Here is a 26494-nt window from a genome sequence, read left to right on the forward strand (position 1 = left end):
TGTAATGATTTGGGATTTTCCTTCCATCATCAGCTGCTGGCTGGCTGGCACACCCCTTTGAGAATTTGATGAAGAGATCGAGATCTATAGTTCCAAGGACATAGCCCCCATCTGTTGAATTCTCCTAGATTAACTAAATTAACCATCTTGTTGCTGTTTGGGTTGTTAGGTAAAAGAATGAATTGAAAATGGATTTATAAAAATCAATTATTATTTATTCAAAGGGCCACGCCCGTATACAGGGGAGAGGTAGCATTCTCTCGTCCTGTGTCAACTCATTTAACAACAACCACCAGATACACGTATCAACAATGAGTTTTATATAATACACAGTTACGCCCCTTTTGTATGTCCCTCCCATATGATTTCATACCTCAGGAATACAGTGTTAGGCAATATTGTTATGCAATATTATTATGCAATATTATTATGCAATATTAGGACAATTGTCAAGAATACTAAAAAGATACTCGTGAGCTTCAACTGTGTCCATATTAGGAATTACATCTGTACTCTATGAGCTTTTAGAAAGTGCGTATGTGGAATTAATACTTAGCCAACAAAGTTGTTTTTCTCTCAGGGTGTGTATAAAGTTCAAGATGAATTTGCTATATCATCTAGCTAGAATCAAAATGGATTCTGTTATGCTTCTACTAGTGAATATCAGAACCCTCTGCTACTGTGATTATTGGGTGTATACATAATATACGTACTATCCCGTAGTGCACACACATAACTGTTAGGCCTTCAGCAGGTTGCCTCAGTCCCAGTATTCGACAGTGTATATAGGGCCTGCCTATTCCAGCAGTCACTAGTAAGGCACAGCCCCAGGAGATGAGAGGGCTGGATGTGTACCTGGATTCACCAGAGACAGCGTCTCTGAGAAGGCGGCGCATGTACGGTCCCAGCGCAGCACCGCCGGCAACACTCTGCAGGACGGCGGGCGTCAGTCCACCTGGCCACATGGGCGGGCGGCGGGTTACACGAGTGTCCCAGCAGGGGTCAGAGACAGGCCGCGTGAAGGGGGACACGATCCGGAGAGCAGGATCGCATCGAGCCGCGGCACACCAATCGGGGTCGGAGAACCGGGACTTGGTGAGTAACTGAGTCCCCAGCTTGTGGAATAGGGGTAGGCCGCAACCTGCAGAGAGGCAGGAGGCCTCTCCTGGCTCCGCGAGCCTTCACCCCAGCAGGACCACCAGTGCAGCGGGACAATGAAGTGCTGACAGGGTGGGTTTTGTGGGAGAATGAAGGCTTCTATCGCCCCAGAAATCCTTTCCTGATAGGAGCTTCTGTAGAGCACGACTGGTCCCAATGGCCGCCAAGCCACGCCCCCCGTAGTGCTGATTTTTTTTTTTTAATTGACAGGGGCATGCGAGAGATGCTGTCGGTGGCCCACAAAATGTGTGGACATTTTCGCCATTCAGAACATGCATGTCAAAACTCTTGAATTTTCCCTGCCATCAGCTGAAGCAAGAGGTAGTAATGAGGTGGAATTCTACCTTTTAGATGCTTCAGTGGATGGAGGAGCAGCAAAAGGCCATTCAAGCCTAAATGTCCACCTATGACATAAGGAAAGGAGTGGGAATGCATCTGAGTCAAGCGCAGTTGAGACAAATTTCTGTGTTGTGCAATATTCTCAAACCATTTGAAGTTGCCACATGGGAAGTTAGTTCAGACACTGCCAGCTTGAGTCAGGTCATTCTCCTCATCAGGCTTTTGCAAAAGCAGCTGGAGAAAGTGAAGGAGGGTTTTAAATGGAGCAATTGCGCTGCTAAGTATGTCGGACTTGCAGATCAAGCCCTACAATCGCTTTCCCTGGATTCAAGGGTCATCAATCCCTTGAAATCAGAGCATTATATGTTGGCGATCGTACCTGATCCTAGGTTTAAGTCATACGTCATGTCTTTCTTTCCAATGGGTACAAATCTGCAGAGATGCAAAGAGTTGTTGTTGAGAAAATTGTCAGCTCAAGTGGAACGTGACAAGCCAACCTCTCCTCCACCATTTTCTCCGGCAAATGCGTCTGTAAGGATAAAAACTAAACTTTCCAAAGAGACCCACTGGCGGTGATGAACATCAGTCAGGAAAGACTTTTGACATCTGGTCTGGACTAAAGGAGCTGCATACAATCACTAATATGTCTATTGTCGCTGCATATGATGCTGGCACCATTGAAAGAATGGTTGACGATTATTTCAGTGACAGCATCCAAATAGGTATGTCAGACAGTCTGTTTGAATACTGGCAGGAAAAAAGGCAACTTGGAGGCCTTGCACAAACTGTTTTTTTTTTACCTAAGTTCTCCACCCTCCAGTGTGTACTCAAGAGTTTTTAGCGCAGCCAAGCATCTTGTCAGCGATCGGCATAGGAGGTTACTTTCCCATAATGGGGAAAGGATGATGTTTATCAAAATTAATGACAAATTTTATGAGGAAGACTTTTACCAGCAATTACCTCCTAAAAGTACAGAAGGACCTGGGATGATGGAGTCCAGCGGGGACGAATTAATAGTCTGTGAAGAAAAAGATGTATACACTGATGGGGGTGGGGAATGAGATTATGAAGATGCAGGGCCGGTTCCGGGGCTTCTGGCGCCCCGGGCGGCATTAGGAGGCGTGGCTTCATACTGGGGGCGTGGTCAGTTATGCCCCCTGTACTGTTGTAGGATGTGCGGTACGCGATGATGTCATCGCACACCGCACAGCAAAGGTCCTCTCCACGAAGGTAAACTAGACGCTAAGCATCTAGTTCCCTTCGTGGAGAGGACCTTTGCTGTGCGGTGCGCGATGACGTCAACGCGCACCGCACATCATTACAGTGAAGGTCCTCTCCAGGAAGGGAAATTAGATGGGTAGCGTCTAGTTTCCCTTCACAACGGACAGCGGGCCGCGGCAGCGGGGGGCACCACAGCAGCAGCGGATCTTGCCATGGTGCGGCGCCCTCCGGATGGCGCCAGCGCCCTCCGGAAGGTGGCTCCCCGGTGCAAAATTCCTGCTTGCCCGTGGCAAGATCCGCTACTGTGAAGATGACAACTACGACATCATGGCTGTAAACTAAAGCCAGTTTGTGCACTGTCCTTTGCCAGCTTGTTTTGTGGGGGCCCAAAACAAACCAATCATTTCAGCCACAACTTAAGTGACCGTCCCTGTCGCTGAAATGATTGGTTTGTTAAACTTTGCATCTCCTGTTTAATATGTAACATAAGGATGGGTGGGAGGGTTCAAGGACAATTTCCATCTTGCACCTCATTTCTTTGCATTATGTGTTCTTTGGAGCATTTTTTGGGAATAGTGCATAAAACAAAACTGCCATCCTGTCTGCCACTGCATTGCCACTCCTAGATGTGCCAGGTGTTTGTGTTTATTTTTTGAATAACTTGTTCCATATCTCTGATTTATGTCCATGGTCCCTGCCGTTGCATCCATCTAGGCCTAAGAGTGTTCTTTTTTTGGTAAATCAAAATAAAACATTCTTGTTTTTAATAACTTGTTCCATGTCTCCAATTTATGTCATCTTGCACTTGCACCTTATTTCTTTGCCATATATGTCCAGTGGTACTGCCATATGAATTCAGTGGTACTGCTGTATAAATCCAGTCCAGTAATACTGCCGCATATGTCCAGTGATACTGCCGTATAAGTCCAGTGATACTGCCGTATAAATCCAGTGATACTGCCATATATGTCCAGTGGTACTGCCATATAAGTCCAGCCCAGTGGTACTGCCGTATATGTCCAGTGTGGTACTGCCATATAATTCCAGTGATACTGCAGTATATGTCCAGTGGTACTGCCGTATAAGTCCAGTGGTACTGCCATATAAATCCAGTGGTACTGACATTTAAATCCAGTCTAGTGATACTGCCGTATATGTCCAGTGATACTGCCGTACATGTCCAGTGGTACTGGCGTATAAATCCAGTGGTACTGGTGTAAAAAATCCAGTCCAGTGGTACTGCCGTATAAGTCCAGTGATATTGCCGTATAAGTCCAGTGATATTGTCATATAAGTCCAGTGATACTGCTGTATAAATCCATTGATACTTCCGTATATGTCCAATGGTACTGCCGTATAAGTCCAGTCCAGTGATACTGCTGTATATGTCCAGTGGTACTGCCATATAATTCCAGTGATACTGCCGCATATGTCCAGTGGTACTGCCGTATATATATACAGTGGTACTGCCATATAAATCCAGTGGTACTGGCATATAAATCCAGTCCAGTGGTACCGCTTCTGTTTTTGCTGCTAGGAGTCAATCGTCATCCCAGTGGGGAAGTCGGAAGACCACTTGTGCTATTTCAACTAAGCAAATGACTGTCCAACAGTCCTTTGCGAGGAAGATGAAATTTGACAGCAGTCATCCTGTTGCAAAGCGGATAACTGAGGCCTTGACAGCTATGTTGGTGTTAGACATACAACCGGTATCCACCATTAGTGCAGTGGGACTGCAGTGCCACTCCTAGATGGGCCAGGTGTTTGTGCCGCACACTTGTGTCGCTTAGCTTAGTCATACAGCTACCTCATTGCACCTCTTTTACTTCTTTGCATGATGTGCTGTTTGGAGCCTATTTTTTTTTAAGTGCCATCCTGTCTGACACTGCAGTGCCACTCCTAGATGGTCCAGGTGTTTGTGCCGCACACTTGTGTCACTTAGATTAGTCATACAGCTACCTCATTGCACCTCTTTTACTTCTTTACATTACTGGCCCTGTATGTTGTAAAAATTCAGGGGTGCAGTTGTTAAAAATGAAAAGCACACTGTTGTATGTTGTCAAATATAGGGGTGTTGCTGGCCCTGTATGTTGTAAAAATTAAGAGGTGTAGTTGTTAAAAATTAAAAGCACACTGCTCCTATATGCTGTAAAATATTGAGGTGCTGCTGGCCCTGTATTTTGTAAAAATTCAGGGGTGCAGTTATAAATTAAAAGTACAATGCTGTATGCTGTAAAAGATAGGGGTGCTGCTTGCCCTGTATGTTGTAGAAATTCAGAGGTGAAGTTGTTAAAAATTAAAAGCACACTGCTCTTGTATGCTGTAAAATATAGGGGTCTTGCTGTTCAAATAACTTTACAATGGCCTTGAATGTTGTAAAAATTCAGGGGTGCAGTTGTTAAAAATTAAAAGCACACTGCTGTATGCTGTAAAATATAGGGGTGTTGCTGTTCATATAACATTACAGTGGCCGTATTTGCTATAAAAATTCAGGGGTGTAGTTGTTAAAAATAAAAGCACACTGCTGTATGCTGTAAAATATAGGGGTGTTGCTGTTTAAATAACATTACAGTGGCCCTGTATGTTGTGAAAATTCAGGGGTGCAGTTGTTAAAAATGAAAAGCACACTGCTGTATGCTATAAAATATAGGGGTGTTGCTGTTCAAATAGCATTACACTGGTCATTATTATTATTAAAAGCACATTGCTGTATGCTGTAAAATATAGGGGTACTGCTGGCCCTGTATATTGTAAAAATTCAGAGGTGCAGTTATTAAAAGTTAAAAGCACACTGCTCTTGTATGCTGTAAAATATAGGGGTGTTGCTGTTCAAATAACATTACACTGGCCCTGTATGTTGTAAAAATTCAGAGGTGCAGTGATAATCAATGTACATTGGCCCTGTCTTGTATGCTGTAATAATTCTAGGGTGTAGTGAAAATCAATGTACACTGGCCCTGTCTTGGACGCTGTCATTATTCTAGGGGGCAGTGAAAATCAGTGTACACTGGCCCAGCCTTGTATGTTGTAATTATTCTATGGTGCAGTGAAAATCAATTTACACTGGCCCTGTCTTGTATGCTGTAATTATTCTAGGGTGCAGTGAAAATCAATGTACACCGGCCCTGTCTTGTATGCAGTAATTATTCTAGGGTGCAGTGAATATCAATGTACGCTGGCTCTGTCTTATATGCTGTAACTATTCTAGGGTGCAGTGAAAATCAATGTACATTGTCCCTGTTTTGTATGTTGTAATTATTCTAGAGTGCAGTGAAAATCAATGTATACTGGCCTTGTCTTGTATGCTGTAAAATGATAGGGGTGTTGTGAATATACAGGGGTGCTGGCACTCTCTGCGGTTGTGATGTCTAGGCCTGACCTTCACAACACTGTATGGGAAGAGGAGGCTTCTACCACCATTTGCACACCCCGTGCAAGTGCTGGTAGGAGCACCGCAAGTCCAGTTGCTGATATTGAGATTGAGGATGTCACTGTAGAAGTACACCAGGATGAGGAGGATATGGGTGTAGCTGCAGAGGAAGTTGATGATGAGGATTCTGATGTAGTTTGTTTGAATAAGGCACCAGTGGAGACAGTTGTTGGCCATGGGATGAAAAAGCCTATTGTCATGCCTGGGCAAAATACCAAAAAAGCCACCTCTTTGGTGTGGAATTATTTCTCCACAAATCCGGACAACAGGTGTCAAGCCATCTGTTGCCTTTGTCAATCCATAATACGTAGGGGTAAGGATGTTAACCACCTAGGAACATCCTCCCTTATACGTCACCTGCAGCGCATTCATCATAAGTCATTGTATAGTTCAGAAACTTTGGGTAATAGCGTAAGCAGTCCACTGACACCTAAATGATGTGGTTTTGTTTGAATATTATTTCTCTGTGAGGATGAGGATGTAAACATTGAAGGGGGGGAATCTGAGGATGAGGACGACATCTTGCCACTCTAGAGCCAGTTTGGGACGACATCTTGCCACTGTAGAGCCAGTTTATGCAAGGAGAGATTAATTTATATTTTTTTGGTGGGGGCCCAAACAAAGAAATCATTTCAGCCACAGTAGTGTGACAAACCCTGTCGCTGAAAATGATTGGTTTGTTAAAGTGTTCATGTCCTGTTTTTACAACATAAGGGTGGGTGGCAGGGCCCAAGGACAATTCGATCTTGCGCCTCTTTTACTTCTTTGCATGATGTGCTGTTTGGGGCCTTTTTTTAAAAGTGCCATCCTGTCTGCCACTGCAGTGCCACTCCTAGATGGGCCAGGTGTTTGTGCCGCCCACTTGTGTCACTTAGCTTAGTCATCCAGCTACCTCGTTGCACCTCTTTTTTTCCTTTGCATTATGTGCTCTTTGGGGACTAGTTTTTAAAACTACCATCCTGTCTGCCACTGCAGTGCCACTCCTAGATGGGCCAGGTGTTTGTGCCGCCCACTTGGGTCGTGTAGCTTAGTCATCCAGCTACCTCGTTGCACCTCTTTTTTTTCTTTGCATTATGTGCTCTTTGGGGCCTACTTTTTAAAACTGCCATCTTGTCTGACACTGCAGTGTCATTTCTAGGTGAGCCAGGTGTTAGTGCCGCCCACTTGTGTCGCTTAGCTTAGTCATCCAGCTACCTCGGTGCAACCTTTTGGCCTAAAAACAATATTGTGAGGTGTCCAGAATAGACTGGAAATTAGTGGAAATTAATGTTATTGAGGTTAATAATACCGTAGGATCAAAATTACCCCCAAATTCTGTGATTTTAGTTGTTTTTGTGTTTTTTTTAAAAAATCATCCAGATCTAAAACCAAAACCAAAATCCGAAAGGGTGGTTTTAGCAAAATCAATCCAGATCCAAAACACGAGCAGGGATCATGATCCAAAACCAAAACACAAAACCTGAAAAGTGTCCGCCGCTCATCTCTGATATATATATATATATATATATAGAAACAAAAAGTTCAGCACTCACCAAAATGAGCTCACTTATCCTCACAACATCAATGAATAAATGAATAAATGATGGGGGTTTAGTTAGTGAATTGGCCAATGCACGGAAGCCTGCATACCGCTCGCCAAGGTACCCCACCTTCATGCAGGTCCTACACTATCACAAAATCATAAAAATTAAAACCTGGCAACTGTATCACATAATATAACTGCAAATATGCCCACTTGGTGTAAGGTGTACATGCCATGAACTGCATGGCTTTTAAAAGGTACACTAGTCACCTGACACTGGCTGATAAATTACTAAAGGGCAGCTGACACAGGTTTAAGATAATTGGGGTGCATGAACAAAGTTTGTGGCCACAGTTAATGAGTTAACCAAGGATTAACCCTGAAATTTACCAGCAAATAGTGGCTATGGGCTACATGCACCCCACCCTATTAGTGGCGAGTGCGGATACTGCACCCCGCTTCTGGGGTGGCGAGTGCTGTGGTTTTCTATTTGCTGGTATATTTCAGGGTTAATCCTTGGTTAACTCATTAACTGTGGCCACAAACTTTGTTCATGCACCCCAATTATCTTAAACCTGTGTCAGCTGCCCTTTAGTAATTTATCAGCCAGTGTCAGGTGACTAGTGTACCTTTTAAAAGCCATGCAGTTCATGGCAGGTACACCTTACACCAAGTGGGCATATTTGCAGTTATATTATGTGATACAGTTGCCAGGTTTTAATTTTTATGATTTTGTGATAGTGTAGGACCTGCATGAAGGTGGGGTACCTTGGTGAGCGGTATGCAGGCTTCCGTGCATTGGCCAATTCACTAACTAAACCCCCATCATTTATTCATTTATTCATTGATGTTGTGAGGATAAGTGAGCTCATTTTGGTGAGTGCTGAACTTTTTGTTTCTATATTTTTGAGTAGGTGGCTATGGGCTACATGCACCCCACCCTATTAGTGGCGAGTGCGGATACTGCACCCCGCTTCTGGGGTGGCGAGTGCTGTGGTTTTCTATTTGCTGGTATATATATATATATATATATATATATATATAAAACCAAATTGCGCTATAAATCCGCCTTAGACCTAATAGTCCTTGGGGAAGATCGACTGCTATTCTCCAAAAGGGTCCTCCTGCCAGTCGAGAACCAGGTGGTTAAACATTGTAAATGGTTGTATGGAGAGCGCTCTTAACATGTAGTTATGTCATTTTAGCTGTTTTTTCCACTAGAAAGCTGGAATATTCTACACTGGTCCCTACTGATTATAGGATTTAAAAGTGGGATAGTAAGTATTAGACTAATATTGATCAAAAACCAATATAATAATAATTTAATATGGTTTTGGGGCTAATAAATACTAATCCTGTATCCACAGAACTATATGGGATTTGTCCCATCTATTTTCATATTAAGACATCGCTCTTACATATAAAAAGTACCGTATATACTCGAGTATAAGTCGACCCGAATATAAGCCGAGGCACCTAATTTTACCACAAAAAACCTGGGAAAACTTATTGACTCGAGTATAAGCCTAGGGTGGGAAATGCAGCTCTAGCCGTACACAGCCCTCATAGTGCCAGATATGCCCTCATACTGCCAGATATGCCCCCACAGTGCCAGATATGCCCTCATGCTGCCAGATATGCCCCACAATGCCAGATGTGCCAGATATGCCCCACAGTGCCAGATATGCCCTCATGCTGCCAGATATGCCCCACAGTGCCAGATATGCCCCACAGTGCCAGATATGCCCTCATGCTGCCAGATATGCCCCACAGTGCCAGATATGCCCTCATGCTGCCAGATATGCCCCACAATGCCAGATGTGCCAGATATGCCCCACAGTGCCAGATATGCCCTCATGCTGCCAGATATGCCCTCATGCTGCCAGATATGCCCCACAATGCCAGATGTGCCAGATATGCCCCACAGTGCCAGATATGCCCTCATGTTGCCAGATATGCCCCACAGTGCCAGATATGCCCTCATGCTGACAGATATGCCCCACAGTGCCAGATGTGCCAAATATGCCCCACAGTGCCAGATGTGCCAGATATGCCCCACAGTACCAAAAATGCCATCATGCTGCCAAATATGCCCCACAGTGCCAGATGTGCCAGATATACCCCACAGTGCCATATATGCCCATAGTGCCAGATTTGCCCCACAGTGCCAGTTTGTTACTTACCCTCTGTCGCTCCCGCGCTGTCCCGTCGCTCCCGCGCTGTCTTCTGAAGGAGGGACACGGAGAGCACAGCGCGTGGCTCTCCTGTGTCCCTCCTGCGTCTCCGGCGGCAGCGGCGTGTGTGTGTTAAAGGAAGTGCCGGTTTCTGGCACTTCCTTTAACACACACACGCCGCTGCCGCCGGAGACACAGGAGGGACACAGGAGAGCCGCGCGCTGTGCCCTCCGTGTCCCTCCTTTAACACACACACGCCAATGCCGCCGGAGGGACACAGGAGAGCCGCGCGCTGTGCCCTCCCATGTCCCTCCTAAATACTCACTCGTGTATAAGCCGAAGAGTCTTATTCAGCACAAAAAAAAGGTGCTGAAAAAGTCGGCTTATACTCGAGTATATACGGTAAGTTGCTATTTTTTGATATGGATGTGATAATTAATCATTGTTAATAAACTCCTTTTGCTAGAAATTGATGCTGTTCCATATATGTAACATTATGCTAATAAGGATATCTCACGTGTCATTTGAGCTAATTTTTCTTGAATCTATGAGGTGATTTTTGAATCTATGAGGTTATTCTGAAGTTCTATATTTGTCCATATTACAATTACGTATTGTTTATCCTGCACCAGTACCCATAACTAGGTCACTCAATATTTTATGTAACTGTAAGGCAATTGCATTGTCCATCTATCTAATTGGTGATATATGTAATTAGTTGATTATTTATTATGTATTTTTTATTGTATTTTGTTAAAGACACCCCTGAGGAAGTCTGTTAGACGAAACGCGTTGGATGAATTAACATTTGTGGGTTGGACGGGCTGTCATAGGAGCTCCTCCCCGGCTGGGGTAGACAGCAGTGCCAATGAGATCTTATCCCACGAATGTTAAATTTTAATGTAAGAGTCATTCATTTATTTTAAAATAAGAAGATTTTATCAACAATAAATTTCATGGAAGTTTTAAACTAACGAGTGATGTTGTTATCTGGGTGAATCTGGTGAGAGGGTATTTTGCAGAAATATCCATCTTCTCGTGATCAAAGCTAGAACTGAAGGACTGTCCTAAAGAGAAAAAACAGCTAAAGTGACATAACTACACGTTAAGAGCGCTCTCCATACAACCATTTACAATATATATATATATATATATATATATATATTAAACACACACATATATATATATATATATATATATATAGATTGCAAAGGTGCGGCACTCATACCAAAAAAATAAGTACTCAGGAACCGTGGTCAGGTTTGTATCATCAACGTTTCAATATTTTCATATTGTCATCCTGATGACAATATGAAAATATTGAAACGTTGATGATACAAACCTGACCACGGTTCCTGAGTACTTATTTTTTTTGGTATGAGTGCCGCACCTTTGAAATCTGTACCCCATCACTGTGAGGGCACCGCCGCAGCTACAGCAGAAGCATGGAGTGCCGGACTTGCGATTCATATATATATATATATATATATATATCATGTAAGCCTGATGACGGTTTTTCAATAAAACCGAAACGTTGCTAAAGTCGGGGTGATGTCCTGCTCATTTGATTGAAGTCCTATGAGTGCCGCTCTGATCCGTAACTATATATATATATATATATATTAAACACACATATATATGAGTGCCGCTCTGATCCGTAACTATCTATATATATATATATATATATATATATATATATATATATATATTAAACACAGGTTGGCGGCACTCACAGCTACAAAAGAATGACATGAGCCTTGTTGCTGGTGTCAACGTTTCAATGCAGAATCTACATTTTCGTCAATAGACACTAACCAACCCTTTGGTTAGTGTCTTTTCTATTTTTCAAGCGGTATCGCATCCTGATGGCGGTGTATATAGACACCGAAACATTGATGGTTTGATATGATGTTCTGTTAATAACTTTCTGAATATAATTACCTGCAAAAAAAACTCAGAGTGCTGTCCCATCTATTGCTTCTACATTTGCGGGAATGCCGAATTGGACAAGGACACCGGGGTAATTATTTACATTTATTGTGTGCCGGACTCTGCAAATAAATATATATATATATATATATATATATATATATAAAACAATATTCTCCCTCTGCGCTAATAAACTTTTAGTGTCTTGTTAAATAGTAACAAGACACTGTTAGCCAGAAGCAAACTCAAACAAATTAACAACAATAGTAGAGGAGCGCCATAAGAATATATAAAAACCTGATAAAATTATTAATTTGGCTCCAGCAACCATTAGTGAGTTTTACATGTATCTATGAATGCATAAAATGTTCCAATCCCTCATATTTATTAAAAGTGTTATAAAAGTTCACAAATTCAATCAGCAAAATAAAATATCCATATCACAATAGTGACCATAATGTATTACAGTTAACTTCTCGCATCCACTGTTTAGGCAGATCTAGGAGTCACAATAGCAAGAAATTATCCAATGCGTTTCGCCTCTCGTTGAGACTTCATCAGGGGAAACTCTTTATATAGATCCACTATTTAGAATATCAATTGTATAGATGTATTTAATGGATATTGATAGAGCTAGTTAGGGTGATATGTAAATCGCTATTATTATCATCTGACTCTCAAACAGAAAGAAAAAAATGCAATGATCAGATAATTGATAGAGGCTTCTCAGGAGTGAATTCTGCCCCTAGTGACTGTGTAATGACACCTTCATCTGCTTCCAATGATCAGAAGCAGATGAAGTGTTATTACGATTACTAGGGGCAGAATTCCCTCCTGAGAAGGCGAAAAGGAATAAAAGAATGATTGGGGACAGTGCAGTGTACTGAGTGCGGTGGGCTGCCTGTCATGTGGGGGGTGGGGCTATATAACAACACACAAAACAGGCCCTACAGACATGTCAGCCTACCAGGAGTCCTCTTGGTGAACCCCATGGCCAATCCGCCCCTTGGTATGCTACTGTCTCTACCCTGAGTAAAGCTTTCACTGCGTTTGCCCAATGGAAGGGAAGGACTTCTCTTTTGATGGTTTTTTTTCCACTCTTAAAGGCAAATTAGCACTAATAATATGTGGTTTCTGATATTTCACCTATCTCAATTGTGTAATTTTTTATATATCGTCCATATGTAGAAATTGGTAGTCCGGTTTTAAACTTTGCAGTTTTGATATACTTTTTGACCTTTAATAAATTGATTAGTTTACAAACCATGCATCAAAGTGCAGTCTAAATTTACAGAGCAGGAAATATAAAGTACAGTACTGATTGTGGGCCTAATTCAGTAAGGATTGTGGGGGTGATTTAGAGCTGATCTTAGATGTGCTAAAATTAGGACACCTACAATCAGATACACTGACATGCGAGGGGACGCCCAGCACAGGGGCCAGTCCGCTCCGCATGTCGGCCCTAGCCCTCCGCACAGGTGCGAAAGCATCACACAGTGGCGATCCTTTCGCACCTGCCAAGTAGCTCCTTCTAGCCTGCGCTGGCAGACGACTACCTGCCATGTTCTGGGTCGCAGCGGCTGCGTGTGATTTCATGCAGCTTCCGCGGCCCGCCCCAGCAACGGTATGGACACGTCTGCGTTGTCCGGACTGCGTCCCCACCAACGGCGTTCCAACGCCCCCTCCCACCCCCCGACCGCCTCTGCCTGTCAATCAGGCAAAGGCGATCACACCAGTGGGATGCTTTTGCATCTCACTGGGTGCATGCGCATTCCCCAAAAGGCTTCAGATCGCCTCTGAATTAGGCCCTGTATTTGCAAAGCTGCTCGCAGCAGCTTTGCAATTGCAATCTTTAGCAATGCACATGCAGGAGTAGGTGCATATCACCTCCTTTCTGCATTTGCTATCTCTAATCTACGATCGCAGTTCTGGATGAACATCTGTGACTGCAGGCTGAGTAAACCTGAGCTTACTCAGACTAGCAATCGAGGCCAAGGCGATTGCGCGATCCGTTCTGCACAGGTGCAGAACAAGTCCTGCAAATGCGCAGTTTCGCGTCCATTGGAGAACTGGATCGTGATTGTCATCCAACCTGAATCAGGCCCTATGTTCTGTGTACTGCGTCTTCTTACTGTTGTCTGCACAAAATATTCAAATAAACATTGTAATCTTTCTTTGTTATAGTACACTACAAAATGTAATTAATACTGGTTTGTTTCATTAAGAGTTATTTGCTTGTGTATTTTGCTTTAGTTTACAAAATTAATGAATGAATTGACCTAATTGACTTGCCTAACACAACTTAAGTAATTGAGCCCAAATGAATTCATTTAGAAAGTCAACACTAAATACAGGAACATAAGTAGATATCTCAGGAGAATGGAGTTTTGCTTAAACAAACAATAATACACAATTCACCCATGTACTATAATAAGGGCCGTTTCTAGCGGCGTGTGATCCATGCAATTACATGGGGCACCTGCAGCCACCATCAGCAGGGGAGCGTCTGGCCTTTTGTCCCGGGCTTGTACAGTAAGGGGACCCAGGTGGCAGCTATGTGTAATGCTTAGCCAGCGGGCAGCCATAGAAACAGAGACAGTGCTGGTGGCGGTTTCGAGCGGCGTGTGATCCATGCAATTACATGGGGCACCTGCAGCCACCATCAGCAGGGGAGCGTCTGGCCTTTTGTCCCGGGCTCGTACAGACAGGGGACCCGGGTAGCAGCTATGTGTAATGCTTAACCAGCGGGCAGCCATAGAGACAGAGACAGTGCTGGTGGCATTTAGAATGTGGTGCTGTCTGCCAGCTAACCAGAGTTCGCGGACCAGCAGTCAATCAGGAGAGGCTGCTCCTGATTGGTTGTTTGACTGCGAGTTGTGATTGGCTTGTTGCTGGCGCTACATTTTACATGCCACCGATGCTGTCACTCTTTCCATGGCTGCTAGGGTCTCCATGCCGGGGCTGCTCAGCCAGATCAGCCAGCGACTGGTAATAGGATCCTCTCCCAAATGATATAGGGCCTAATTCAGACTAGATCGTAGATGTGCGAGAAAATGCACATCTATGATTATTTTCTTTGACATGCGGGGTTACAACCAGCACAGGGCAAGTCCACCCCGCATGCCAGACCCAGACCCCCCCCCCCCCAGCAGACATGTGTGAGCAACGCGCGGAAGCGATGCTTTCGCATGTTTCACATGTTTTGAGTAGCCCTCTCCCTGCGCAGCCTAGCTGCAAAGGCAGATGGCTACCTGCCATGTTAAGGGTCGCAGCGGCTGCGTGTGACATCACGCAGCTGTCACAGCCCACCACACCAATGGTGTAGACATACCTGTGTTGTCCGGACCGTGCCCCTAAAACGGAGCATTGACGCCCACAAAACGCGGCCCTCCTCCAGGCAGTGCCAGATTAAGGTCCTCATGGGCCTGGAGCTGAAATTTATGAAGGGCCTATTGTGCACTGTCACAGGGGGTGTGCCCTGTGATGTAGGGTGTGATCTGAAAAAGTGGGTGTTGCCTTGTAACAAGGGGTGTAGCCTTACAGGGAATGCCATACTCATAAGCCATGCACTGCTCATCTAGGGGCAGATGTATTAAGCCTGGAGACACTGGCGTATCTATAATGGGTGTAGTGTGTGCGGTGCAAACGGGCCCCTAAGTCCAGAGCACTGCACCCATTTTCTAAATACTCACCCCTCCAGAGTCCCTCGCCGACGTCCGTGGCAGTGTTAAAACACCATGAAAATGGCGTACAAAAATCACTGGGAAAATGGCAGAAGTGCCATTTTCCCGGAGATCTGCGCATGCGCAGTAGAGTCTGAGCGCTCTAGTGCTCAGACTGCCCAAATGGAGGAGGCTGCCTGGAGAAGTGATAAAGCAGTGATAAGTGAAAGGTGATAACGCACCAGCCAATCATTACAGGTTGGAAACATGACAGGAGCTGATTGGCTGGTGCGTTATCACCTTGCACTTATCACTGCTTTATCACTTCTCCAGGCTTAATACATCTGCCCCCTACTCACCGATCATAAACTGAAGAAAGCTGGGGCATTATCTTCTGATTCAGGTCTGGCGCGGCGTCCTCCTCGTGACAAGGCTTGCTGGGCATCTGGACTGTAGTGTCCTTGTGGTTATGGAGGCTGGCCTAGCTGGGAGTCCCTGCAGTTGCCTTAGCTCAGCTTTACCGGTGGCACTTTGTGGGGTGTTAGTGTTAGCTTGGTGCACACTACATCCCTGTCCCGATGACGCGACCAACAGGACAAGATGTTAGTCAGCCATACACTCTAACAATATAGTGTGTAAATACACGCTATATCTTTTATGGTTGCATTCGGCTGTATGCTGTCAGACGCCGGGTTGTCCCATCTGCCATGCAGCACACGACGTGCGTTAGTGCGTACACATTAGATGATAAGTACGTTATGTTGCTCTGATATCAGACGACATATTGTCTAATGTGTACCCAGCCTTAAGCACCGTACACACACGGGGAGATGTGTGCTGAGCGAAATAGCACAGACCGCTTATCACACATCTCTCCCCCTGCTCAGCAAATAGCGCGATGTGGCCGAGTGAGGGGGAGAAGACGGGGGGATGCTCACTTCACCCAGCGGTGAAATGAGCGATGTGCTAGATTTGGCATGCATGCAGGCCAAATCTAGAGTCAGCAATAGCGACGCATGGGGCCGCGCATCGCTATCACTATGGGCATACATACGGAGAGATCCGTGCTTAATTTCTAAGCAATCTAGTTAGATTGCTTAGAATTTAAGCACGGATCTCCCCCTGTGTACCCCCCTTTAGAGTAGTAGGATTAATCATTTGTGTAACTATTATAAGGACAGTGCAGCATACAGTACTCTGTGCTGCTTGGCAGTGGCTAACCGAATACAATAAATAATAAACAAATAGATGCACAAAGTGTTCATTGCAATCAGAAAAACAAGAAAGTTTCCGGTGTAGAGCACATATTGATGGTGCCAGTCCCTTTGTGAAGTAACTTTCTAGAAATAAAAAATATTTATTATTTTACTGGTTATTTTAGTGGTAGGTCAGGACATATTGGGGCTGAAATGCCGGAGGATGGGATACCAGCGGTCAAAATACCAACCATGGCACCCCAATTGTTGAGGTGCATACACACTGGCCGATTCGCTCCAGGAGCGACATCGCATGGTGTTTCCTCTCCCGGTCTGCCGACAGTGGGGGTCATTCCGAGTTGTTCGTTCGTTATATTTTTCTCGCAACGGAGCGATTAGTCGCTAATGCGCATGCGCAATGTCCGCAGTGCGACTGCGCCAAGCAAATTTGCTATGCAGTTAGGTATTTTACTCACGGCATTACGAGGTTTTTTCTTCGTTCTGGTGATCGTAATGTGATTGACTGGAAGTGGGTGTTTCTGGGCGGAAACTGGCCAATTTATGGGTGTGTGCGAAAAAACGCTACCGTTTCTGGGAAAAACGCGGGAGTGGCTGGAGAAACGGAGGAGTGTCTGGCCGAACACTGGGAGTGTTTGTGACGTCAAACCAGGAACGACAAGCACTGAACTGATCGCAGATGCCGAGTAAGTCTGGAGCTACTCAGAAACTGCTAAGAAGTGTCTATTCGCAATTTTGCTAACCTTTCGTTCGCAATTTTGATAAATAAGATTCACTCCCAGTAGGCGGCGGCTTAGCGTGTGCAAAGCTGCTAAAAGCAGCTTGCGAGCTAAAAACTCGGAATGAGGGCCAGTATGCATTGTCACTGTGCGATATCGTTAGCAGTATCTCACAGTGACATCGTGCCGCGAACATGCAGCATCTGATGATATCATCAGATTGAGCTTCATTCACAGCCGACGCAGGGGGGCGTTAACAACCCTCTAATCCTCCCTACCCTTCCCGCAGCCTGAACCTAACCCTCTCCCTAGCAATAATCCTCCCAGGGGTGCCTAACCCTGACCCCCTCTCTCTGCTGCCTAAACCTAACCCCCACCTTCCCGCAGCCTAACCCTAACCCTCCCCCAGCAGCCTGAACCTAAAATACCCCTCCCACGCAGTTTACCCCTCCGGCGGCACGGCAGTCCGTCGATTGGGATCCCAGCTGTTGGGATGCTGGCGTCGGCATTGTGATCCTATTTAGGATGCTGGCACTCTCATTCTGATCCGTGTTGGGATTCCGGCGTCTGTATTTTGACAGCCAGGATCATTTCAGGACAGCACACTGCTGCCTGTTTCCATCGAAGTGCATACTATTCTGAGGACATGGAACACAAATCACTAGAGCAGCACTATTGACAAAGTCAGCTCTGCATGGGGAGCCAGGCACTTACCATTAAGCCAATTAAGGATGCTCCTGTGGTGGAGGTGCTGCTCCCATCCCCACACTGCTCCTGCTGTCCGATGGAACTCTGTGAGCCAGTACCTGAGCAGAGCCTCCTGTTTTGTCACCAGGTCCTTCAGCTGCTGCTGGTAAGCCCCCACCTCCTTTCATATCATCCCGTGCGTGGTGTGCCTTCCGACCCTCTGCCATCCCCCAGCTTCTTGCCCTTCTGCTGCTCATCATCTGGTAAGCAGCACAGATCCCATTTGACCTCTTTCAGGGTCAACTCTAGCTGCTAGCGCGCCAAGCAAAATGCGAGAGCCGCGGAGCTGCTGGGCTAATTAGTCAGCTCTCCCCTGGTGGCCGGCGGATGGGAGGGCGCTGGACGCCATGGGCGGGTGTGATGACGCTATATAAATGAAGGTAAAAAAAATCCTAAACGACAGGGGAGAGGGGGCGGGCAAGCGCCTTTGGATAACCCCCCCCCCTCCTCGCCTGAACCCACCTATGCCGTGACATCATGCAGGGCAGAGGAGGTGCCAAGCCACAGCGTGCATATGCGGTGCAGGGAGGGTTGGTTCTATATCGGAGGGGCTGAAGGGACCTTGTGACGTATTGAGGGGAGGAGCTACATCACCAGTGGGAGGAGCTACGGGCGAACAGGGTACCCGAAAAGTACCCTCGCGGGCTCGCTTCGCTCGCCACGCTTCGCTCGCCACGCTTCGGGCACGGTGGCTCGCTCCGCTCCGCTTCGCTCACCACCTAATTACTAAAGGTAATAGTTGGTGGCGTGGATAGTAGAGGAACTATCCCGCTGGTCTAGCTCCTCCCCCTTGCATCGTAACTCCTCCCCCTTACGGAAAAGGTCCCTTAGCCCACTTGATTCTAGCATCTACCGTGCAGGGAGGGCTGGGAAAGCCTTCCACTGCACCGCCGTCATTGCCAAAATATCTATGCCAGCAGCGGCATTTGCACAGCGGCAGAGAAGGGGGAGAGTAGAGGTTGTCTTGGGTGTGAAGCCGGAGGGGGCCTGAGCGCTGCAGTAGAAGGAATTTCTTTATCCTGTCTACAGAGGCAAAGAGATCTGCAAGTGCAGTGGGCCTATTTTGGAGTGTGGGCCTGGAGCTGCAGCTCCATTAGCCCCATTGTTAATCCGGCCCTGCCTCCAGGTCTTAAACTGTGTTCTGAAGAGAATACAGTTTAGGACCTTGCACATGCGCGTACCGGCATATGCGCATGCGCAGATGTGCAGAAATAGCTTCATAGCGATTTTTGCACATCAGTGTCAAGGTCTGAATCGGCCCCATAGTTGTTAGAGGGGCTCTGTCTCGCCCAATCAGCACTGCCCAGCTACCACCTGCCTCACTGTGAAGAACCTGGAAGAGATCCTGGAAGTAAGATGCCCCTCATGTGGATCTGGTATTTTCAATGTTTTTTTTTTAACTGGGTCTGGCTTTCTCAATGTTTTTTTATGTGGCTCCTGGGGGTGCAGGGTGTAAAACTGGGGTATTCTTTCCTGCAATGCCACGCCCCTTTCAGTGAGGCCATACCCCCTTTTTACTGTGCATACTTAAGGCACACACAAGTGTTTCTTGTTATGAAACATTTGTAAAACATACAAGGGTGCAGTTTTACACTGGGAGCCATCCTGACTAGAAACGGCCCTGACTATAATAAATATATACAGAGAAACAGACACAATTGCATGCTAACACAACTGCACAGTACACTTATAACTTTCAACGTTAGAAAATCCCTGAACTAGACCCAACCATAATACTGGGCCCTGATTCAGAAGAGGAGCCAGAGAGCGGAATACTCTATAACGTTCAGAGGGCATAAACAGAGACTGTTTGTGGTGCGGACTGCAAATGGGCAAGTGTTAGACCCAATTGTCCATTTGTTACACACTTACTGCTCACTACTGCAGAAGGGAGAGAGAAGGGGTGCTACCAGGCCCCTTAATAGAACATCCCACAGAGTAGCCCTGCTTGAACACAGTTATCAGGACAGATACATCTTGAGAGAGAGTTGTTTTATAGAGTAAAGACTCAGTTATTTGTTCCGGGAATAATTATTACGAGAAAGTTGCATTGCTAGAGATTCTGAGATACCTTCACTATGTACAATCTTTTTGCATTACTAAAGGACAGTGACATTACTGCTAATAAAACCCAGGATTAGTATTGCTTCACAAGCGCCGTTACGCCCATTGCAATACGGTGGAATTGTGGGATCTCCATCCCTTGTGCAACAAGAACAGTTACCCCACAGCCCCATTGAAACACTATGGTACTGTCAGATCTAAGAGCTCCAACATAAAACTGCCCATGAAGATTGGTACTTTCTTATTAGGGATAGTTAAAAAAGTAGTACATGCCACTGAAACAGTGGGGCAGATGTATTAAGCCTGGAGAATTGATAAAGCAGTGATAAGTGCAAGGTGATAATGCACCAGCCAATCAGCTCCAATATGTAAATTGGCAGGAGCTGACTGGCTGGTGCGTTATCACCTTGCACTTATCACTGCTTTATCACTTCTCCAGGCTGAATGCATCTGCCCCAGTATTCTTAATCATCTTCTTCATTGTCCTCATTATTTTATTCTTTTCCTTGGAATATGCACGTATCTGTGATTAGATTGATTAAACCACTGAATTATTGAATGTTCCAATGTATTGTGAGCTGTAGTCAAATGTGATTTACTTGTCTTCTTTAATTCATCATTATTATTGTGATTGCTCAATTTTGCCAAATAATTAATCACCATCTTTAATGAGTTCATTGTGGCTCAATAAAAGAAACTCCTGTTGGAATTGCTGTCCGTACATAACCGTTGCGTATCAATCTATCCTAACTCTCTGAGCAGGATAGAAAGAACAAGGTACAGAGGAAAACATCTTAGAGAAAGGGTGTCACATAGCCACCGAACACCTGTGATACCTCTACCAACCACTTAGACACACCTGCCAACCCCAGGCTGTTACACCAGTTTCAGCTGTGCCAACTTCAATGTTCAATAGTGCAGTTTAAAATGTAGACGGGCTAGCCCTAAAAAAGCATATGGTCTATGTAAGATTGGTCATTTAATTTGCACCTTTTAATTTGCCAATATCAAAGAATAGTTTTTTGTATCATTAAAATTTACATTATTTATATAGTGCCAGGATATCTTGTTGCGCTTTACAATTGGTCAGTTTTAATGAAAAACTTGCATCATATTTAGATAGATACATGATGTAATAATGTAATACATTTATAAATCTTGTTGGATAAACATCTTATTCACGTTAATTCTACCTCTAACATTAGATGCAAGAGTTCACACGTGAAAACTCAGGGACTATGGGCCGTATTCAGAGATGTACACAAATGAATTTACAGCTGCGAAGAGGCTGTGCAAAAATATGCAAATGCCTCAGCCACCCGGATGTGTATTGAGACACCCACTGGCTGCTCTACAAATCCCAACAGCTGCGTACAAAGACTTAGGGGCAAATTTACTAAGATGGGAGTTCTATTTAAGTTGGGATGTTGCCCATTGCAACCAATCAGATTCTACTTCTCATTTATCTAGCACCTTCTAGAAGATAATACCTGGAATCTGATTAGTTGCCATGGGCAACATCCCCTCTTAAATAGAACTCCCATCTTAATAAATTTACTGCGTAGTGACTGTCGCAGATGAGTCGTAACCCTACGGTCATGCAGCATGGCCACAGGAAGTAAGAGGCCAGAGACATTGCAGCTGAGTAGGGGATCACAGTCACAGGCTCAAACATGTCCCCAAACTGGTCATGACATGCCTGTTTTTTTGCCCCCATTCCCCCTTTACCTTTCCCAAATGGTCACTCACTGTCAGTCTTTGTGCAGACCATCGCGGCATATGCACAGCGCAACTTAGATGCATGTGAAGCCAGGCAATAATCACTCAACTGTGAAATAATTTCCATATACTGAATCAGGCCTTATATTGTCAATAGTATAATCAGTTATATTATATGAGATGAATATAAATATTTACATGTTTAATCCATTTTAGAGACTGTGGGGGAAATTTACTAAGATTCGTATTTTCCAGATTCAGGTCAAAGTTCAATCACGAATGACATCGACAGTGTAAAATTGCAACTTTTTGAATTGATTACGACTCATTTACTAAGCTGTCGTATTCGTGTTTTTCTGTTGTTCCGATGTCGATGTCATTCGTGGTTTTTTGCTGTATAATGCGGCCGCGTTTGTTGTTTCGCGGCCGCGTTTTTGTTTATTTTTACGACTGCGTCACATGTCTGTTACGGCAGTGATTTAGAAATTGCTGCCGCGTTTTTAGTCCTAAGTTTCGTTTTTGTCACGCGTCCGTGATTGGTTGTATTCGTGAAGGAGGAGTGTCTGTGCATATTACTATAAAACCGCCCCAAACACACCGCACCTCGTGGGTTTAGCTAGTGGAGAGGAGAGAGGAAGGTGTATTTGGAGTTGGTGAGTTTGGTGGAGTTTTTGGAGGTTTTGGAGAGGAGTTTTGTGATTGTTGAGTGCTGTACTGTGTGTGTAAGTAGTCTTGTCCTATTTGTCGTATTGTTTTTTCTCAGTTTGTCTATTTTTTTGTCCTTGTTTTTTTTTAAAGTCTTTTGTCATTGTTTGTGAGTGAGTGAGCGTGTGTGTTGGCTGTGTGGTGTGTAGTAGTAGTAGTAGTGGAGGAGTGTGTTTTGTGTTTTGATTTTTCAGTGTTTTTTGTCGTTTGTCATCATGTCAGACTCAGAGGTCAGTGTGGTGGCGGAGGTTAGTGAGGTGGAGGCTGGTAGTGAGGTGGAGGCTGGTAGTGAGGTGGAGGCTGTTAGTGAGGTGGAGGCTGTTAGTGAGGTGGAGGGGGGTAGTGAGGAGGAGGAGGAGGGGGTGCCTGTTGCTGTATTCTCCAGTGATAGTGATGGTGTTGTGGCTCCGCAGCCACGCACCACTACCAAGACTGGCAGGAATATTAAGTTCAGCTATTCTGAAAACATGGCGTTGGTGCTAGAGATGAGCGGGTTCGGTTTCTTTGAATCCGAACCCGCACGAACTTCACTTTTTTTTTCACGGGTCCGAGCGACTCGGATCTTCCCGCCTTGCTCGGTTAACCCGAGCGCGCCCGAACGTCATCATGACGCTGTCGGATTCTCGCGAGACTCGGATTCTATATAAGGAGCCGCGCGTCGCCGCCATTTTCACACGTGCATTGAGATTGATAGGGAGAGGACGTGGCTGGCGTCCTCTCCATTAGAATAGATTAGAAGAGAGAGAGAGAGAGAGAGATTGTGCAGACAGAGTTTACCACAGTGACCAGTGCAGTTGTTGTTAAGTTAACTTTTATTTAATATATCCGTTCTCTGCTATATCCGTTCTCTGCCTGAAAAAAACGATACACAGCAGTCACACAGTGTGACTCAGTCTGTGTGCACTCAGCTCAGCCCAGTGTGCTGCACATCAATGTATAAAAGCTTATAATAATTGTGGGGGAGACTGGGGAGCACTGCAGGTTGTTATAGCAGGAGCCAGGAGTACATAATATTATATTAATTTAAAATTAAACAGTGCACACTTTTGCTGCAGGAGTGCCACTGCCAGTGTGACTAGTGGTGACCAGTGCCTGACCACCAGTATAGTAGTATATTGTTGTATACTATCTCTTTATCAACCAGTCTATATTAGCAGCAGACACAGTACAGTGCGGTAGTTCACGGCTGTGGCTACCTCTGTGTCGGCAGTCGGCACTCGGCAGGCAGTCCGTCCATCCATAATTGTATAATTATATACCACCTAACCGTGGTATTTTTTTTTCTTTCTTTATACCGTCGTCATAGTCATACTAGTTGTTACGAGTATACTACTATCTCTTTATCAACCAGTGTACAGTGCGGTAGTTCACGGCTGTGGCTACCTCTGTGTCGGCAGTCGGCAGGCAGTCCGTCCATCCATAATTGTATTATTATAATATATACCACCTAACCGTGGTTTTTTTTTCATTCTTTATACCGTCATAGTGTCATACTAGTTGTTACGAGTATACTACTATCTCTTTATCAACCAGTGTACAGTGCGGTAGTTCACGGCTGTGGCTACCTCTGTGTCGGCAGTCGGCAGGCAGTCCGTCCATCCATAATTGTATTATAATATATACCACCTAACCGTGGTTTTTTTTTCATTCTTTATACCGTCATAGTGTCATACTAGTTGTTACGAGTATACTACTATCTCTTTATCAACCAGTGTACAGTGCGGTAGTTCACGGCTGTGGCTACCTCTGTGTCGGCAGTCGGCAGGCAGTCCGTCCATCCATAATTGTATTATAATATATACCACCTAACCGTGGTTTTTTTTTCATTCTTTATACCGTCATAGTCAGTCATACTAGTTGTTACGAGTATACTACTATCTCTTTATCAACCAGTGTACAGTGCGGTAGTTCACGGCTGTGGCTACCTCTGTGTCGGCACTCGGCAGGCAGTCCGTCCATCCATAATTGTATTATAATATATACCACCTAACCGTGGTTTTTTTTTCATTCTTTATACCGTCATAGTGTCATACTAGTTGTTACGAGTATACTACTATCTCTTTATCAACCAGTGTACAGTGCGGTAGTTCACGGCTGTGGCTACCTCTGTGTCGGCAGTCGGCAGGCAGTCCGTCCATCCATAATTGTATTATAATATATACCACCTAACCGTGGTTTTTTTTTCATTCTTTATACCGTCATAGTGTCATACTAGTTGTTACGAGTATACTACTATCTCTTTATCAACCAGTGTACAGTGCGGTAGTTCACGGCTGTGGCTACCTCTGTGTCGGCAGTCGGCAGGCAGTCCGTCCATCCATAATTGTATTATAATATATACCACCTAACCGTGTTTTTTTTTTCATTCTTTATACCGTCATAGTCAGTCATACTAGTTGTTACGAGTATACTACTATCTCTTTATCAACCAGTGTACAGTGCGGTAGTTCACGGCTGTGGCTACCTCTGTGTCGGAACTCGGCAGGCAGTCCGTCCATCCATAATTGTATTACAATATATACCACCTAACCGTGGTTTTTTTTTCATTCTTTATACCGTCATAGTCAGTCATACTAGTTGTTACGAGTATACTACTATCTCTTTATCAACCAGTGTACAGTGCGGTAGTTCACGGCTGTGGCTACCTCTGTGTCGGAACTCGGCAGGCAGTCCGTCCATCCATAATTGTATTACAATATATACCACCTAACCGTGGTTTTTTTTTCATTCTTTATACCGTCATAGTCAGTCATACTAGTTGTTACGAGTATACTACTATCTCTTTATCAACCAGTGTACAGTGCGGTAGTTCACGGCTGTGGCTACCTCTGTGTCGGAACTCGGCAGGCAGTCCGTCCATCCATAATTGTATTATTATAATATATACCACCTAACCGTGGTTTTTTTTTCATTCTTTATACCGTCATAGTGTCATACTAGTTGTTACGAGTATACTACTATCTCTTTATCAACCAGTGTACAGTGCGGTAGTTCACGGCTGTGGCTACCTCTGTGTCGGCACTCGGCAGGCAGTCCGTCCATCCATAATTGTATTATAATATATACCACCTAACCGTGGTTTTTTTTTCATTCTTTATACCGTCATAGTCAGTCATACTAGTTGTTACGAGTATACTACTATCTCTTTATCAACCAGTGTACAGTGCGGTAGTTCACGGCTGTGGCTACCTCTGTGTCGGCACTCGGCAGGCAGTCCGTCCATCCATAATTGTATTACAATATATACCACCTAACCGTGGTTTTTTTATACCACCTAACCGTGGCAGTCCGTCCATAATTGTATACTAGTATCCAATCCATCCATCTCCATTGTTTACCTGAGGTGCCTTTTAGTTCTGCCTATAAAATATGGAGAACAAAAAAGTTGAGGTTCCAAAATTAGGGAAAGATCAAGATCCACTTCCACCTCGTGCTGAAGCTGCTGCCACTAGTCATGGCCGAGACGATGAAATGCCAGCAACGTCGTCTGCCAAGGCCGATGCCCAATGTCATAGTACAGAGCATGTCAAATCCAAAACACCAAATATCAGAAAAAAAAGGACTCCAAAACCTAAAATAAAATTGTCGGAGGAGAAGCGTAAACTTGCCAATATGCCATTTACCACACGGAGTGGCAAGGAACGGCTGAGGCCCTGGCCTATGTTCATGGCTAGTGGTTCAGCTTCACATGAGGATGGAAGCACTCAGCCTCTCGCTAGAAAACTGAAAAGACTCAAGCTGGCAAAAGCACCGCAAAGAACTGTGCGTTCTTTGAAATCCCAAATCCACAAGGAGAGTCCAATTGTGTCGTTTGCGATGCCTGACCTTCCCAACACTGGACGTGAAGAGCATGCGCCTTCCACTATTTGCATGCCCCCTGCAAGTGCTGGA

General features: G+C 44.9%; 1 protein-coding gene across 1 annotated transcript in view; it reads left to right on the top strand.

The window, feature by feature from the left end:
• The first annotated feature begins 2140 nt into the window (after positions 1–2140).
• LOC134965230 (uncharacterized) overlaps positions 2141–26494 on the top strand; it is a 33813-nt gene continuing 9459 nt past the window's right edge. Inside the window, exon 1 of the mRNA XM_063941733.1 lies at positions 2141–2219. Coding sequence (XP_063797803.1) covers positions 2141–2219 — 79 coding nt within the window. The remainder of the gene's footprint in view (positions 2220–26494) is intronic.

This window comes from Pseudophryne corroboree, chromosome 10, assembly GCF_028390025.1.
Source record: "Pseudophryne corroboree isolate aPseCor3 chromosome 10, aPseCor3.hap2, whole genome shotgun sequence".
Classification (NCBI taxonomy): domain Eukaryota; kingdom Metazoa; phylum Chordata; class Amphibia; order Anura; family Myobatrachidae; genus Pseudophryne; species Pseudophryne corroboree.